At 35.1% G+C, this 18,930-nt stretch overlaps 2 protein-coding genes across 2 annotated transcripts in view; one reads left to right on the forward strand and one right to left on the reverse strand.

The window, feature by feature from the left end:
- The window catches only part of LOC123547504 (BLOC-3 complex member HPS1-like), a 38,821-nt gene extending 19,948 nt beyond the window's left edge, over window positions 1–18,873 (reverse strand). Inside the window, exons 1-7 of the mRNA XM_053551756.1 lie at window positions 18,672–18,873; window positions 17,198–17,350; window positions 16,163–16,284; window positions 14,853–14,961; window positions 14,277–14,428; window positions 13,489–13,623; window positions 11,624–11,732 (exon numbers count right to left, since the gene is read on the reverse strand). Coding sequence (XP_053407731.1) covers window positions 11,624–11,732; window positions 13,489–13,623; window positions 14,277–14,428; window positions 14,853–14,961; window positions 16,163–16,284; window positions 17,198–17,350; window positions 18,672–18,782 — 891 coding nt within the window. The 5' untranslated portion in view covers window positions 18,783–18,873. The remainder of the gene's footprint in view (window positions 1–11,623; window positions 11,733–13,488; window positions 13,624–14,276; window positions 14,429–14,852; window positions 14,962–16,162; window positions 16,285–17,197; window positions 17,351–18,671) is intronic.
- LOC123547507 (uncharacterized) lies at window positions 3,819–10,393 on the forward strand. The gene is made up of 2 exons (XM_053551760.1): window positions 3,819–3,932; window positions 8,324–10,393. Exon 2 carries the CDS (start codon window positions 8,331–8,333, stop codon window positions 10,083–10,085), a length of 1,755 nt encoding a protein of 584 aa, XP_053407735.1. The 5' UTR covers window positions 3,819–3,932; window positions 8,324–8,330; the 3' UTR covers window positions 10,086–10,393.
- Window positions 18,874–18,930: the final 57 nt, after the last annotated feature.

Genomic DNA, 18,930 nt, shown 5'->3' on the forward strand with positions numbered 1-18,930 from the left:
AACCTATTAACCTAACAAGAGATTACAGATTGATCTTGGCGCCATCCACTGAGCCATTTTTGAATGTTCCAAATTTCAATACTAGCTCAAGGTCAAAATCAAGGTCAAATTTCATTTAGGTACAAAACAATGTGTATGTGGTCCAAATTTGAAAGCGGTGGCTTGAGAAATGTGAAGGCAGGTCACTAGATCAATTTCGGTAGACAGAACTATGCATGTGCTTCAAATTTGGAGGCTGTAGCTTGAGAAATGTGAAAGAAGGTAATAGATAAAAATCAATGTAAAATTTCAATTCAGAACACAAAAATATGCATGCAGTCCAAATTTGAAGCATGTACCTTCAAAAATGTGAAAATAGGTCACTAGGTCAATCTCATGATCAAAGTTCATTTCGGTACACTAAACTATGCATGTGGTTTAAATTTGAAGACTGTAGCTTGAGAAATGTGGAAGTAGGTCACTAGGTCAAAATCAAGGTCAAATTTTATTTCAGAACACAAAACTATAAAAGTGGTCCAAATCTGAAGCCTGTACCTTCAGAAATGTGAAAGTAGGTCAGTAGGTCAATCTCAAGATCAAAGTTCATTTCAGTACACAAAACTATGCTTGTGGTCCAAATTTGAAGGCTGTAGCTTGAGAAATGTGAAAGTAGGTCACTAGGTCAAAATCAAGGTCAAATTTTATTTTGGAACAAAAACTATGCATGTGGTCCAAATTTGAAGCCTGTACCTTCAAAAATGTGACAGTAGGTCACTAGGTCAATAACAAGGTCAAAGTTTTTTTCAGTACACAAACCTATGCATGTGGTCCAAATTTGAAGGCTGTAGGTACAGAAATGTGAAAGTAGGTCACTAGGTCAAGATCAAGGTCAACTCATGTCAAGGTTCATCTTGCCACTCAAAACTATACATGTGGTCCAAATTTGAATGATGTAAGTTATGGACATGAAGATTCTAAGTTTTTCCCTATATAAGTCTATATGAACCATTTGACCTCTGAGGCAGGGCCATATTTGACCCAAGAGGGATAACTTGAACAAACTTGGTAGAGAACCACTAAATGATGCTACATTACAAAATACCAAAGCCACAGACTTTGTGGTTTGGACAAGATTTTCAAATTTTTTTCCTATATAAGTCTATATAAACCATGTGACCCTATGGGTGGGGCCATATTTGACCCCAGGGAAATAATCTGAACAATCTTGGTAGAGGACCACTTGATTTTGCTACATACCAAATATCAAAGCCCTAGGCCCTATGGTTTTGGACAAGAAGATCAGAAACCATTTAACTGTTCCTAGCCAATGTGACCTTGACCTTTAACATACTGACCTCAAAATCAATGGGGTCATCTGCTGGTCATGGCCAACCTAACAATCAATTTTCTTGACACTAGGCCCAAGCGTTCTTGAGTTATTGCATGGAAACCATTTTACTGTTCCTGGTCACTGTGACCTTGACCTTTGACATACTGACCTCAAAATCAATAGGGTCACCTGCTGGTCATGATCAACCTCCCTATCAACTTTCGTGACCCTAGGCCTAAGCGTTCTTGAGTTATCATCCGGAAACTGTTTTACTGTTCAGGGTCACTGTGACCTTGACCTTTAACATACTGACCTCAAAATCAAAAGGGGTCATCCGCTGGTCATTAACAACCCCCTATCAACTTTCATGATCCTAGGCCCAAGTGTTCTTGAGTTATCATCCGGAAACCGTTTTACTATTCAGGGTCACTGTGACCTTGACCTTTGACATACAGACCTCAAAATCAATAGGGGTCATCTGCTGGTGATGACCAACCTCCCTATCAACTTTCGTGACCCTTGGCCCAAGCGTTCTTGAGTTATCATCCGGAAACTGTTTTACTGTTCAGGGTCACTGTGACCTTGACCTTTAACATACTGACCTCAAAATCAATAGGGGTCATCCGATGGTCATTACCAACCTCCCTATCAACTTTCATGATCCTAGGTCCAAGTGTTCTTGAGTTATCATCCGGAAACCGTTTTACTATTCAGGGTCACTGTGACCTTGACCTTTGACATACAGACCTCAAAATCAATAGGGGTCATCTGCTGGTGATGACCAACCTCCCTATCAACTTTCATGATCCTAGGCCTAAGCGTTCTTGAGTTATCATCCGGAAACGGATAGGTCTACATTCCGACCGACCGACCGACCGACAGACCTACCGACGAACCGACATCTGCAAAACAATATACCCCTCCTTTTTCAAAGGGGGGCATAATAAATCTGCCGCTGATACAATCTCGCCATTTATTATGTAAATGTCAGTGTCATGTGAACATGGCATAATTTTTTGTGTCTTATTATGCCAAACTACTATAATCATGTAAAAAGTACATTAAATCTTATCTACGAAGTTTAACATAATATTAGGACATTATGTACCACTTAACCCTTACCATGCTAAATTTTTATAATGAACTTGTCCATCTTCCAATTTCAACAGTACCATTAACTGTTAAAAGGGGTGCTTATCAAAATGATACAGGCTGATCAGTGAACAGTGCAGATCATGATCAGACTGCATGGATGTGCAGGCTGATCATGATCTACACTGGTCGCAAAGGCAAAACCAATCATGTCCAGCATGGAAAGGGTTAAATCTAATGGTAGTCAAACATAAAAACGCTATTTGGACAAGTTCACACCACACTTCCACAAAATAGCATAGCCATTTGACATAATAAGGCACTATCTAGACAAGTTCACACTTACTTCAACAAAATTATGGAAGCTTGCAGCCATAAAATACATCCAGTGAAAATTCAAAATCTGATTAACCACCTTTTACTAGTAACAACATTTTATTCTATATCTATTTTATTTATCTAATCATGAACGTTTATTTGCAACACGTAACCGTATAATATATTACTGAATTGGATGCTCGTGCCTACAAAAAAAACCTGTATTTTTTCTGTATTTGGACAGTTCAACAGTCCCATGTTAAACATATGATAAAGCCCGAAACGCGTAGAAATGTTCCGAATGTAAATCGGGTAAGTAGGTGTTTGATTATGCGTCTGTATAATATATATTTGCACTCATACCAAGCTGGAGGCAGAAATACAATATTCAGTGAATCATTTTTAATTTAAACTGAAATAAAATAGATATAGAATAAAAAGGTTATTTATCATTGTACTGTACAATACGAGATATATTTGGATGAGTACCCAGCTGAGAAAACCATACTGGACGAGCCTCGCCTAGCGGCTTGTCCAATATGGTTTTCTCAGCTGGGTACTCGTGCAAATATATCTCCGTATATTACAGAACAATGTTAAATAACCTAATAGTACTGTATTGTATGTTATTTATATTCAATGTTTTGTTATTGTAAAACTTTGCATTCATATTGTATAATCTAGAACTGTTATTGCATATCTTCTTATTCTTATTGTATGTTTGATATTCATATTTGATATTGTATGTTTGTTAGTGTTATTCAAACCTGGAAATGCAAAATAAAAATGGTCTTCATCTTTTCTCAACCTTTACCCTGTTAAATTTCTAAATGTTGGAAAAAGCCTCAATAAGCATTAATTTGCTTTCAGTTTAATCCTAGTCTTTTTTTGTTGTGTACAATATTTTTTTCATGTAGCTGTATATAGGGGAATAAAATATGTTTAAACCAAATTTATAAAATGGACTGGTCTATCATTCAATTTGGGCAGTATCACTTACTATTCAAAGGGGTGTTCACTTAAACTTTACTGACAACTGGAACTATATTTTGGACTACTTCCTACATGTTACACTGAGCAGTCACTTCTTATTTTGTGTAAACAGTCCTTGATACTGAAAGAATACACACTACTAGTCACGACAAGGAAGTAAAACTGAACAATCAACTTTAATCTAGCTGTAACAGGATTTCATAAAATTTACAGTTCACAGGTTAGTTAGTTTTATCGTCAGATTTAACATCAGTGTATTGGTTTTGTTATTTTCAATTCAGTTTTATCAAGTTTCTTGTTTATGTCTAACATTTGAATATTTAAAAGTTGTTACATTCATAATTCCCTCCCACCCACTACTTTGCATTCATTAAAGTTTCTTGACAGAGGTTAATTAGCTTAATTTCTTCACCAAATTTTATATCTTTTATTCTAATATACAAAAAATATAGTTTTGTTAGAGTATAAGATCAAGAATTTCTACTTTTATTTTATATTTATTACCAGTCTGAAGTTTGACCACTCTAACCTTGATCTTTTACCAAAAACTTGCTTTCATTGATTTTGTTCTTCATAATTTTTCAGTGCATCTATACCTCAATTTTGCCAACTTTTATATTTTCTTTCAATGCAGAGGATCAAAATATTTGTCTCCTTTTAATTTTTGAAAAATTAATAAATCTGCCCATCAGCTACCAAAATATTTCAACTGGAAGCAATATGTATGACTTTGGGTGAGCATGGCCTCCATTAAATGCAAAAAACAAGAGCTCCGCCAAGCAGGGCAATATACGCCCGGAGGGTTACATAAGAGGATGGGAGCAAAATTTAAAGAACATGACTATTGAAGCCCAAAAGACAGGAACAACAAAGGGAAGAAATTCAAAAAAAAAATTCTAAGTCCACAAAAAAATATTCTAAGTCCACAAAAAAATCCTTACAAGGTACAGGTATGTCAAAATACACCTAAATATTGGAGGTACCATCCATGTTGTACCACAAAAAAGTGGTCTCAGTTTTTCCCTATGGCCAATAATAAAAAAGTTTCAAAATAAGCTATTTATAGTAACATAAAAGGGAAATAATTCAAAAAAAATTATTGTAAGAGAACAAAAAACGGGATCTGCCAAATAAAAACAAGAGCACTGCAATGTAGAGCAATATACACAAAGCAAAATAATATATGACCTTTGACCCCTAAGTGTGACCTTGACCTTGAAACAAGTCATCCGAAACATACACTCTGCACGTCGTCTCAGTGTGGTGAACATTTGTGCCAAGTTTCTTTGAAATCCTTCATGCAGTTCAAGAGTTACAGAGCAGACACAAAACAAACTGATATGACCTTTGACCCCTAAGTGTGACCTTGATCTTGAAGCGAGACATCCAAAACATGGGCTCTGCATGTCGTCTCGGTGTGGTGGACTGATGGACAGATGGACACCGGGGGCTATAACATAATACGTATAAAAACAAGAGGGTCAATGATGACCCAAGATCACTCACTTGAGATAACTTAGTATCTCATCTGGCCTATTTTCCATAAAAACAAACATTCTGACCATGTTTCATGTAAATCAGGTAGATTATTAACCAAGTTTTTTTGTTTGACCTTCAGACCTAGTTTTCTACCCAAGTGACCCAGTTACAAATCTGTCAAAGATTTTAAACATACAAACATTCTGGCCAAGTCCTTTGAAAAACAAGTAGAAAAAGTGACCTTTGAGTGTTAACGAGGTCTTTCTGTACTTTGACCTAGTGACCTAGTTCTTGATCTAGATAATCCAATTACAACTTTGACCTAGATTTCATTGGGACAAACATTCTGATAAAGTTTTATGAAGATCTAGTATAAAATGTGGCCAAGGTTTTTCTTTGATTTAACCTTTGACCTCACTGGTACCCACCTTTGAACTTGATCTAGATTTCATAGAGAAGAACATTCTGACAAAGATTTATGATGATTTATTAGAAAATGTCCCTCTATAGTGTTAACAAGATTTTTCTAGTATGAGTCAACCTTGTAACCTAGTTTTTGACCTTAGGTAACCCAATTTTTGAACATGCCAATATTTTATAGAGACAAATCTTCTGACAAAGATTTATGAATATCAAATGGAAAATGTGGCCTCTAGAGCATTAACAAGATTTTTCAATGATTTTACTTAGTGAAATAGTTTTTAGTTTTAAATAATCCAAATTCACACTTGAACTAGATTTTTTAGAGAAAAGCATTCTGACAATTTTCTATGAAGAAGTGAGAGAAAATGAGATCTCAAGAGTGTTAATAACTTAAACAAGGTTCTCCTATTAACTGACTAGTGGCCTACCCCAGATTATCCAGTAATGAACATTTCTGAGATTTTAACATTTCTTGATCTTTGACTGTTAAATTAGAAAACTTATGTGTGGGGTCAAATATGATATTTCTTATGTTACTTTGCCCTTTTTTCAGTTGAAAACCCAATACTTGTTGTATTTCCGCAATGCTTTCGGGCAATTATGGAGATTAGCTATTTTCTAAATGTTGAAGATTTAAACTAACTATAACCATTGTTTGCCTCTTCCTGAATTTTCATTTTTCCTATAATAAGGGGGCTGTAATCAACCAAAGTTGCATAATTATCTTCTTTGAAGACTTTGATATCATATCAAAGACCCCTCTCTCTTTTTCTCTGGTTTAATGAAGAGGGCACTTTTCTAATTTAAAATGATTCACTTATTTTCAAATTTAACTTGTTTAACTTGTCCATAAAAAAGGATGTTCAATAATCAATATCAACTACATGTACCTGTAACTACTGCTGAGCTACAGCACTCAGATGCAACAATCAGTTTGTTCACAAGAAGACCCTGAAGGCTCCATATTGTTCACCTGACCTAGTTCTCAACTTAGATAACCTGGCCAAGATTTCACAGAGACAAACATTTTGACTGTGTTTATGTGAATCCGGTAAATCATTAACCAAGTTTTTCACTGACTTGACCTAGTGACATAGTTTTTGACCTCAGGTAATCCTGTTTTAAATCTGACCTAGATTTCATGGAGACATACATTCCCAGAAAATTTTAAGAAGATCAAGCAGAAAATATGGCCTTTACAGTGTTAAAAAGATTTAACTAATGACCTAGTTTTTTACCTCAGATAACCCAAATTTAAACTTGTCCTACAGTTTATAAACAAAATTTCATAAAGGTGAGGCTGAAAATGTGGCCTCAAGAGTGTTAACAAGGTTTTTCTGTTACCTGACCTAGTGACCTAGTTTTTTACCCCAGATGAACCTGAACCAGGGTCATACATTTTATTGGGAGGTAATATTCTGATGACTAAGTTTCTTTAAGATTGCCCTAAAACTGTCACCTCTAGAGTGTTAACAGTCAAACTGCTGACAACGCACTATGGATGACACATGACGGACGACGACAGATGCCGGACACAGAGTGATCTAAATAGCTCACCTTGAGCACTTTGTGCTCAGGTGAGCAAAAAATGATTCTTTATTTATGTGTTGTTATATTTTCTGGTCCTTTGGGATCATAAAGTCCACTCAGTGTTTCTTAATAACAGAAATCCCCTGAAGCTGGTGCAAGGGAACGTGTAGGTTGCACATTTCATTATCTCTCATGAACAGACTCAATGAAACTGACTCAGTTATTCTTTTTCTTAGTTGCATTCTACACCTCCTAAAGATTTTCTTTGACTTTTTATTAACTGCAACAGCAGCAGCCTTTAAGCACTCAGTGGCTGTTGTAAAAAGTCTCCACATACTTGGACTCAGTGTTATCATTTTTTCTGGTCCTTTGGGTTTCTCTAATCCATTCATAGGGACGCAGCTAGACCAGAATATATGTGCAGGCCTAACATGCTAGGATGTTCCAGGGACATGCTCCCCATGAAAATGGTTTGTCTAAAAAGCATGCAATAGTGTTTTCAGGCATATCTAGGATAAAAACATATGTGCTAAAAATGAGTGCATGCCAAGGCCTATGGAGCCTACATTGTGCTATGCCATTGATTCAATGTTTCTAAATAACAGAGTTCAGCTTAAGCTAAGGGTGAGATGGATGTTGCTTCACATGACCAGACTCAATCAAACCAAGTTTATTTGCATTATTTGCTTCCAAAGAATCTTCTGTACAATTTTAAATATACAAGAATACAGTTCTATATGCACTGCCATATTATTCCAGTAAATTTTCAATAAATTGCCATGTTGTTTACTGTGTTTAGTGTAAATAAATGTGTGCTTGTATAAAAAAGCAAAACATAACACGATTTAAAAAAAAAATTTAAACAAACAACGAAAGTTCGAAACTTGACATCCCACCAAAGGTGCCATCTGAATCAAAACTATAAAATTCCATGTAAAAAATTATCAAAGTATATTGCTGGAATTGCAATACATAGTTCACACTGGCACTCTTAAAATATTTAAGTAATAAAAACTAGAATAAACTAGAATAAATAAATTAATGAAATCATCAGCATTTTTATATATATCATAAAATATTACAAAAATGAAATATAACAAATATTGCAAAATATCTATGTATTGGTTTTGATTTTATATTATTATAATTTATATTCTTTTATATATTTTTATATTCTAGATACAAGATGGCTGTATCAGGGAAGAAAGCTCCTGCTGTGTCAACAGGTTCAGGTGAAGACTTTGAAATTTTTTGTCAACCATGTGACCTTGATGACATCAGACTTCCCGCCTTTGGATACTGCACAAACTGTGAAGAGCATCTGTGTGAGTCTTGCTTTAACCACCATAAGAAGCCTAAACCATTGCGACATCACATCCTTTTGGACAAACAAAACATGCCCCAAACTCAACAAATTCCTTCAAAATCTACTCATGCTGGTCAGCCTGATGACCTAACTACACCTTGTACTGAACACAAGCGAGAAATCATCAAATTCTACTGTCATGATCATAAAGTTCTTCTATGCACTGTATGTGTTACCCTTGGACATTCCCTTACATCCTGCCATGTCAACTACATACCAGATATTTCTAAGCAAAGTATAAACAGCTCAGAGTACAGAGATACCATTAAAGACATAGATAACATAGCTGAAAGATATCACAAACTAACAGAAGATCTAAGAAGAATGACAACCAATTCTAACAATTCTTTGTCAGATGTTCTCATAGACTTGAAGAAGTTCAGAAAAGAAATAAATCAAAGATTAGATGAACTAGAAAAGGAAGCTGAAGACAGAGCCAACGCTCTCAAAGATGACAACAACAAAAGGCTAACAGCAATGGAGACCGCAAGTGAAAATATTACAAAATGTCTGAAAGCATCAACTGACTCCATCAAACAATTAAACACATCCAAACAAGCAGACCGACTTTTCATGGAACTAAAATCTGCACAAAAACTGATAGAAGTTTCTAAGGAAAAGCTTTCCTTGCAAGCACCACATGCAGATGTCAATAAATATCAGTTTCAACCTAATCTAGCAATTTCAAGCTTTCTGAAAGAGAAATCACTAGGAACAATAAGACAGAAAGCAAAAGAGCAGTCAAATCCCCCTCCAGTGGTTTCTCTTCAACCTCTTAAGTATTCACATCAAGGAAGTGTATCTGTGAAAACAACACAAGATAAGAACATGTGCTACGTTACAGGAATGGCCCTCCTTACACCTTCAAAACTTGTTCTCACAGATTACAATAACCAGTCAATCAAAATGATTGACACCAACAGTAATTCCATTTCCCATCAATTAAAACCAGAAACTGCTCCTGGTGATCTTACATTGGTTACCCGTGACCAACTTGCTGTTACACTGCCAGGCAAGAACAAAATTCAATTTGTATCTGCCTCGTCAAACAAACTATCTCTAAAACATACATTTAAAGTAGATGATGGATTTTGTAATGGTTTAAGTTGTTATCAGGAGAAACTTGTAGTGTCATTTGTGAAACCTTCAAAACTCCAGATCATTGATCTGAACGGTAAGGTTCTGAAAACAATTATTACTAATTCTAAAGGAGAAGATATCTTCACTTGGCCAAATTTTGTCACATCCAACAGCCATTCTATTTATGTATCAGATGAATCAAGGCCTGCACTTATAAGACTGAATTGGCATGGTAAACTCAGAGGTATTTACAAAGCTATACAACGTCCTACAGGTATTGCTATGTTAGAAGATGGATCAATTTTAGTGAACAATTATCCAAATGGTGATATACAACATTTATCATGTGACTTATCCAAAAGCAGTATTGTTCTGAAGGACCTGACCAAACCATTTGCTATCTGCTGCAGTGGTACAGACAATAAACTGTACATCAGTCTTAACAGTTCCGAAGAGAAAAATGACAATTATATTCAAATCTTCAAGATGTCTTAACACAATAACAAACATTTTTATAATGAAGATACACTAACTTCCTTTTTCATACTGATTCCAAACTAATGAAAGTAAGTCACATTAAATAGATATTAACAGCTTTATAGAAGCAGATGAATTAAACATTGTATAACATTTTGTTTGGATTTTCATACAACTGTTACAGAAAGTACGAAAAATATGATGATTTTGTCCAATTATTTTTCAATGGGCTTTGAAATAAAGTGTGGAGACTGCAACACAGAAAGAAATGAATCTGAACTATAAACACAATACAATATTAAACAATAATATTCTATACATGATTACTACATTGTTTTATTTTGGTTGGTTTTAAAGTGGTCACATGATCCATGATAAATCATGACATTGACTTGTGGGCAGACCCTAAAGTATGTATTGGTAGAAAAAATCCCATGTGCAAACTCACTTTCAGGGTTGCCACTTAGTTGAGAAAATGTAATTCCCTGACTTTTCCCTGACTAAACCATACCACCATATTTTTTCGACCTCCTCCTCTCCTACAGCCATCCAATCCAGCCTTTTATTTGTATAGGATTAGTCTGTTTTTCTGGAGGCAAGAGTTGCAAAGCCTTTCAGTCTTCAAAATTCCAAAGTTAACATAAAAATGAAATGATTCTATGTTTATACACAATTACATCAAAGTATGTAAGGAAATACTTGTAAATACTGCTTGAAGACTGCACTAACCACTGAACATTATAAACATTGACCCAGAATTTTACTTTTCTCTGGCTTTTCTAAAACTGCATTTTTCACTGACCATTATCAAGACTTTCCTGACAATTCACTGACCTTGAAAAAAAATCAATTTTCCCAAGGTAAAAGGCAACCCTACACTTTAGCATGATGTCACATCAAAACAACAACAGCTAATAGTAGCATTTTCAGTACATGTACTTTACCTCATCATGTTCTGTACTTTACCATATGAATTTTGATACTTTACCTCATCAATTCTAATATTTTATCTCAACACTTTCTTTACTTTCAGTATTACATCATTATTTTTTTGGCTTAACCCCGTCATTTTTTCTTTAATTTACCTTACTATTTTCTGTAATTAAACTCACAGCCTTCTACGTTTTAGCTTATCATTTTTAATACTTTACCTCCACACTTCTTGCACATTACCTCATTTTTTCCCAATTTTAATCTCATTGTTGTCTGTACTACACCTAAATACTTTCTGCAGTTTACTTCATCATTTTCTGTACTTTATCTCTTATGATTTTCTGTACTTATAATTTTCTGCACTTTATCTCATAATTTTTCTGCACTTTATCTCAACCATTTTTCTGTACTTTATCCCATCATTTTTCTGTACTTTTTCATATGATTTTCTATATTTTTCTCACTATTTTCTGTTCTTTATCTCATCATTTTCTGTACAATTTCTGCATACACTATTCATATTCAATATTTTTGTGTAATGAATCACATATTTTCCTACAGATTACCTAATCATTGTCTGCACTTCACCTGAACATTTTCAATGCTTTATTACAATACTTTACCTCATCATTTTCTGTTTCATCCCCAGTAGTGAAACCTTCTACAGCACTCTCATACCTATCTCTTTGTGGCTGGGATACTCTCACTGTAGCAGGCGAACGAGCCTCATACCTTAAAATTAAAAGCTTCAGGTGAATATGCTTTGAATATTATCTATTTGATTATCAAATATTTTATAAAAAAATTTATTAAGGGTAACGAAAATGTCTAAAAGTGCTTTTGATTTACTAACTACGCTATAGTTTCTCCATTTACGATCTATCAATCCTAAGAAACATAATTATGAACCAAAACCAATTGTTCAGGATTTTTGTTCAAAATGGCTACTGCTGCAAAACTGTGAAATTTTCACACGTGATAACAACAGTGTTTACTGTAATAAATGTAATGCATTCAAAGACTCAGTAAATATAAACTATTTTTAACTTTTATGTTTTTACTGATTTTGTTTCCAAAAGAGATGTTCAAAATAGTGTTGTTTTCACAAGATGGCGCTTTTTTTGATTGCTTTAGTTAAAAAAAAATAGTGTTTACTCTGCATGCGATAGTGACTTATATATTAACTTTGCCATGATATATATAGCCATTTTGTACATTTAAATAGTCCATTCAGTATATCATGTAAAACTTTTCTAACTTTGTTGTTTAAAGAAGTTGAAGTGGCTCTACAAGAGCCAGGGACTTTTATAGCAACAATTCAATGACAAATCATCGCAATTTTTTTTTTTTTTAGTGTGAATTTCGAGAAACACTTGGTGCTTTATATGTCTTGCCATTTTGTTTCTGAAAAATGTGTCTGAAATGGAGCAATACATTTGTCACAAATCAGGGGCAATAATTCAAATGTTTGCAGTTTTAAGGGGATATACTAGCCTCATACTTTTTGAGCTATGAGCATCACAAATATAAAATCCACTATTTTGGCCATTTCAAGGGCCCTAACTCTGTAGGTAGTGCTAAAAGCTGAAGAAGAATGCCAAGTGTGCAAGGTCGCATCATGATAAACACAGCGTGTCGCAAGGTGAAAATGTGCATTTTTTACTATTTAAGGGGCCATAACTCTGGAATTGGGCCGGAGCCAGATAAAAAATAGTAGGTGCACCGCAAGTTCATATCATGATAAAGACTCATACAAGGTTTCATCAATTCATATGAAATGCTATTTTGGCCATTTCAAGGGCCCTAACTCTGTAGCTAGTGCTAAAAGCTCAAGAAGAATGCCAAGTGTGCAAGGTCGCATCATGATAAACACAGCGTGCCGCAAGGTGAAAATGTGCATTTTTACTATTTCAGGGGCCATAACTCTGGAAATTGGGGCTGGAGCCAGACAAAAATATAGCAGGTGCACCGCAAGTAAATATCATGATAAAGATTTATATGAAACACTTTTTGAGCTAGGTGTATCAAAAGGTGAAAATGTGCATTTTTGACTATTTCAGGGGCCATAACTCTGGAAATAGGTGGCGGAGCCAGATAAAAAATAAGATGTGCGCAATTTCATATCATGATATCAACTCATGCAAGGTTTCATCAATTTATATCAGACACTTTGAGCTAGGTGCATCACAAATTTTTTCGGACGGACAACACTAAATCTATATGCCCCCACTACTCATAGTGGGGGAGCAAAAAAAGACATGGAATAAAAAGAAAACATGATTGTTTTGTATGCTAAATTAAATTTTCTTATTCTCCTGCACATCAGGTTCAACATCTTCACTCGTAAAATGTTGTGTCAGGAATTCAACGTGAAAGATATTTTGATTTTACACTAAAGTTATCTTTGTTTTGGCCAAAATCCACAAAATTTTGTGCTCGCAAAATTAAATGGTTTTACAGTAAATCCAGGAAAATACTGGAATGTTACCTTAAGTGTCCTGTACCAGTACGTCTGTATGACTGAGCAAACAAATCTTCAAGCTTGTCATGTGTTGGGAAAAGACAACGCACCAACAGTATGATACACAGAATGTCTGATGACTGAAGTTCTTGGGCATTACGACTGAAACCAAAACAGGTAAATAATCCATGGATATGAATTTTGAAATGATAAGAGCATCTCTATGAGAAAACCAACATAGTGTGTTTGCGACCAGCATTGATCCAGACCAGCCTGCGCATCCACGCAGTCTGGTCAGGATCCATGCTGTTTGCTAACAGTTTCTCTAATTGCAATAGGCTTTGAAAGCGAACAGCATGGATCCTGACCAGACTGTGTGGATGCGCAGGCTGGTCTGGATCCATGCTGGTCGCAAATGCACTATGTTGGTTTCCCATAGCGTGGCTCATATTTCCAAAAATGTGCCGTCTCTAGATAAAAATTTACACAACTTTTAAGATTTTACCATCACACAAAAATAACATTTTACAAAAAAAGATGCTTATGCTATAATAGATATCTACAAAATGTTCTCTGAATTTGATGTAAAGTACAAAAAAATACTGAAATCTTGACAAGAGGTTGGCTTTATTTATAAAGAACCTAAACTAGTAGCCTTATAACAACACTCGACAATTTCCCTATAATTAAATATTCTCCATATCGTACTTCAACATTTTTCGATGGACGTAAGCACATGTTGATAAATAAGAGCATTTTCTTTATAGGTGATCTTGGCGTATTATACAGTAAATCATTTTGAATGGTTTATATACTTAGAGTAGAGGGACAATAGTTTGCTGTTCACAAGCAGCAATGCATGCTGGGTATGTCTTTCTCCCGCCTCCTGGAACTTGTTGACTGCAGCCTGAAGAATTTCCACACACTGTTCACTGACAACCTGGTTCATATGCAACTTCTCCACAGCCTGTTTAGTGAGGAGAATATAGGATTATGTCAAAAGACGGGTTTTTGTGATCTTACAGGTTAAGGTCAATGACTTTGAATCAAATGCCCTTCAACACCAGGGGTTTGAACCTCATAAAAAGCCAAATTCTTTCATGTGAGGAAACCAATTATTTGCATCCAGTTACGGCAGAACCACTTATTATTCAAAGGGGTGTTCACTGAAAACTTACTGATTGAATAGTGATCAGTGCAGACCATGAAGGCTGATCTTGGTCTGCACTGGTCACAAAGGTGTATCACTTGCCACCAGCAGGCTAAAGGTTAAATTTAAACCAAGTTAAGCGGTCTTTAAAAACTATAATTTGTAAAGTTACTATTTTGTAAATTTACTATATTCTGCCTTTAAGAGGTAACAGTTTAACAAGACGTAGAGTAAACTTTACCTCAACAAGGAAAGATTGTTCATGTTTAGCCAGATATGTCCATGTAGATAATAAATGCCTAAGGAAGTTCCATCTTTCCATTTTGCTTGTAAACCTTGGCTTTCCTATCCTGAAAGTGTCAAAAAATAAATGGCCTTAATGACATCCTATATGTGTATATCAAAGTTCAACCTAGTTTACTGTGAACTACCAATCAAGTGTAGGCAAGTACAATCTGTGGGTGAGGTACAAAATGTATTATGCTTTGTGATGAATTGAAAGTCATTCTTCTTCACCTGATTTATGTAAGTTGTCAGTCACTTGAGTCAAACTTGTTACTTACTTATGTAAATGTTTCCAGTTTGATAAAAGCATGCATGTTGTCAGTTACATGCAGGGAAGATGTCAGTCACTTGCAGCAAACTAAATATCCACTGACACTGGTAGGGTTAATTTTTTGACAAATGGAGTTAAAACCCATATCAAACTTACAAAAACAGACAATTAATAAGTCAATCTCCCAAGACTACACCTCTAGTTAAGGCCAATGTTTTTAAATTCACTTGCCCCTCACTGATGTAGATAAAATTCTTTCACATGCTGAAACCATTCACTTGGTATGTAGAATTTCAACCAAGTGCTAGCCCATGCCTTTGACAACATGCAGAAGGAACGCAAGTGCCTTAAACAATATGCAGGACACCAAGGTGCACCTCTGTGTCTTAAATTATATCAAGAAAGACACCCAGATTCTAACCCATGTCTTAAACAATATGCAGGACACCAACGTGCTCACCAGTGCCTTAAACAAAATCTAGAAGGTCACCTGGGTGCTTGCCCATGTTTTGAATAATATGCAAAAGGACAACAAAGTGCTCACCAGTGCCTTAAACAATATTCAGGACACCCAAGGTGCTAAAACATGCCTTAACAATATCCAAGACACCATTGTGCTTACCCTTGCCTTAAAACAATATTCAGAGGGACACTTAGATGCTCACCCCTGTCTTAAACAATATCCAGAGGGACACCCAGATGTTTGCCCCTGCCTTAAACAATATCCAGAGGGACACCCAGATGCTCACCCCTGCCTTAAACAATATCCAGAGGGACACCCAGATGTTCGCCCCTGCCTTAAACAATATCCAGAGGGACACCCAGATGCTCGCCCCTGCCTTAAACAATATCCAGAAGAACACCCAGGTGCTAACCTTTGCCTTAAACAATATCCAGAGGATACCCATGGCCTCTTACCAACATTACACATGACAGGTTGATATATTATCTCATGGTGGTAAGTGTAACTAATAAACAAACAAGAAGAAACTTACTCTTCACTGACAGGACCCATGACAAAGCCAATCAGCCGTATAAACACCAGCGTTTTCCTTGTAAGAAAATCCTCAGACTCTGTGTTATCTCCATTTATAGCAACAATGAGGAAATCCTCGAACTGAAAACAATGTATCTTTTAAAATATTCATCCTATAAACAAAATATTAACAAGCACACTACTGCAGACTGGCAAAAAAATTACATCAATTCTATTATGCTGATTTATTGTTTAACAATTTATTCATAACTTCTAAAATTTGCAAGGAAAGTTTTTTTTAGATATGTTCGGAGCTTTTAAGCAGTTTCCATAAAATATTAATCCTACTTACATCATTTTACTACATGCCATGTCACTTGTACCTCATTTTCAGAAAAATTACAATAAAACACTCTAGATCACAAGGGGATGACCAAAATGTTTGAGATATCTTGGGTTTCAAGTGATCTAAATATATCGGAAATACAGGGAAAATGGCATGATGAACTGCATGACTGAGCCTGGCTCCTTGAGACATTAATACTCAAACAAGCTGGGTTTCACTGTACTATTGATAAGTTCATCAAAATTATACCACTAAACTTGATGTAATAAGTGTCTAAAATTCCAAAATGATTAATGCATGAAAAACTGAAAAACACAAATTTATGCATTTTAGATACACCGTAGTTAATATTCATTTACAGAATCTTAGTACGGGTGTCAGGGTGAGAAATCATATGCAGCGAGAGCAAGAATGGGACTACAACCTAGGACCTTGAAATACCATTCTGAACACCAGCTAAGCTAGACAGGTAATTTATGAATAAAGCAATCACAGACATCTGAGACTAAGCAGTTTAATGCCATGGAACCAGGTCCGATGCCAAATTCCAAAAGAACGAGAAAAATCTACAGCCAGGCCAGGACTCAAACCCACTAATGTTCTACTGATATACCCTAAATAATCAAGGCCTATACCATGATCATAGTTTGGAAAAAACTATACCATCATAAAAAGCAAAGCCAGGATTCAAACAAAATAAAAACTTACATGTCTGAATACAAATAGGAAATCATTTTCACATATAATTGATGAGCATGGGTTCTTGGCATGGTCAATCATAAACCACTGAGACATGAATAAAGGTGAAAACTGTTGCATAACAATATTTGGATCCACTGTGTATACATCTGCTTCATCATCCTAGAAAAGAAATGAAAATATGCAATAAATTTGCAAAAGTTGAGTGGTAGGGACTGCAAATGTTTTGCATGCAACTCTCTAGAATGAGATCTGTTGTTCAAACATGTATTCAAAATTTATTACCTTAAACATATAGGCATATACTGTTTCAAGTTTATATTTTAAATATAATTTTCATCTTAAATGCTGGACAAATATGTCACGATCAAAATAACGTGAAAAGAAATTCGAAACAAAACACTGTTTGCAACATTTCTGTAATTGATCAGACTGATACTGTGCATAATCCGGGTCATACTCGCCTATTCCGAATCACCACAAATGAACTGAAATGGTTTTCTTATTACTATCCACAACAACATAAAACTAACATCTTGAATCGAAAACTGAAATTATTTTATGTAAGGAATAGAAATAATCGCATTTAAGGCCGTTTAAATGACTAAAACGATAGGCATGACATCCTTCTCTGGCATTATTGAAATATGCTGTTTTAAAACAGTCATGTGGGAGGTCTTGTTCTTCGTGTGAATAAAATAGTCACATGGTATAGTAATACCTCAGCCTTTTTCTTTAACATCTGGCCATGGGTAAAAAAAATAACATAAATTAATATTTTGGATACATTGAACCGGTATTTTTTTCTGCAATCTTGAAACAACATGCAGCAGAACAGTACTGAAAATGTGTGATTCGGAATAGGCACAATGTATGCCATCTATATTTCTTCTTTAGGCATCTCAATGGTCAAGTTGTTTTTAATGTGGGATATATGACTGGAAAGAGCGTACAATTTCCTTCTTTTTAACATGTTTAATCTTCCTTTCGTTTCATTTCGTTAAAAAACTAGAACGCAAGCGCTTCTTGAATCTGACATTTTTGTTTACATTCGACAGATTTCCGCATAAGAAAAAATATAGCATTTGGACAATGTTGCAAATATGGATTATGTAAGAATAACTTGAACATTAACCAGCAATGAATTATTAATTTAATGCATTAGATATAAATCCAAAACATAGCTTACTGTTTTTTTTGACGTATGCGCGACGACTGCTTAAAAACTTAGAAATGAGTCAATTTACAGACTGGTTCGGAATAGGCGAGTTCACTGCAGCTAAAATAAGTTTTGATAAGTTGACATTTGAGAGATGTTTTCATGCCTAATTTAACATTTCCTTATGTTTGACTACAGTAAAATACTTCAGATTTTAGACACTTTTATAAAATGACTTCATCAAAGTTATAATAACCGAAAACCAAGTTACCCGGGTACTGTACAACTCTAAAAACTAATTTACTTAATTTTAAGCATACTAACACTTATAAGTCCCTGTTCTCTAGCTTGTTCATTAATATGTCTCGCAAATTCTTTGTCTGTTTCAATAAAATGTATGTCATTCAACCTGTCAACCACTAAGAAGCCTTTCATCCTTACTTTCTGAAATAAAACGAAACTGAAAGTAGGAAGTGGGTTGTGTCGTTGAATAATATGCAAAGATTCGGATGTAATTACAATATTTGTTATGCATTTTCAATCATGTAACACCTATGAATATTTTAATAAATAATCTCGCCGT

The sequence above is a fragment of the Mercenaria mercenaria genome, chromosome 9 (assembly GCF_021730395.1).
Source record: "Mercenaria mercenaria strain notata chromosome 9, MADL_Memer_1, whole genome shotgun sequence".
Taxonomy (NCBI): Eukaryota; Metazoa; Mollusca; class Bivalvia; order Venerida; family Veneridae; genus Mercenaria; species Mercenaria mercenaria.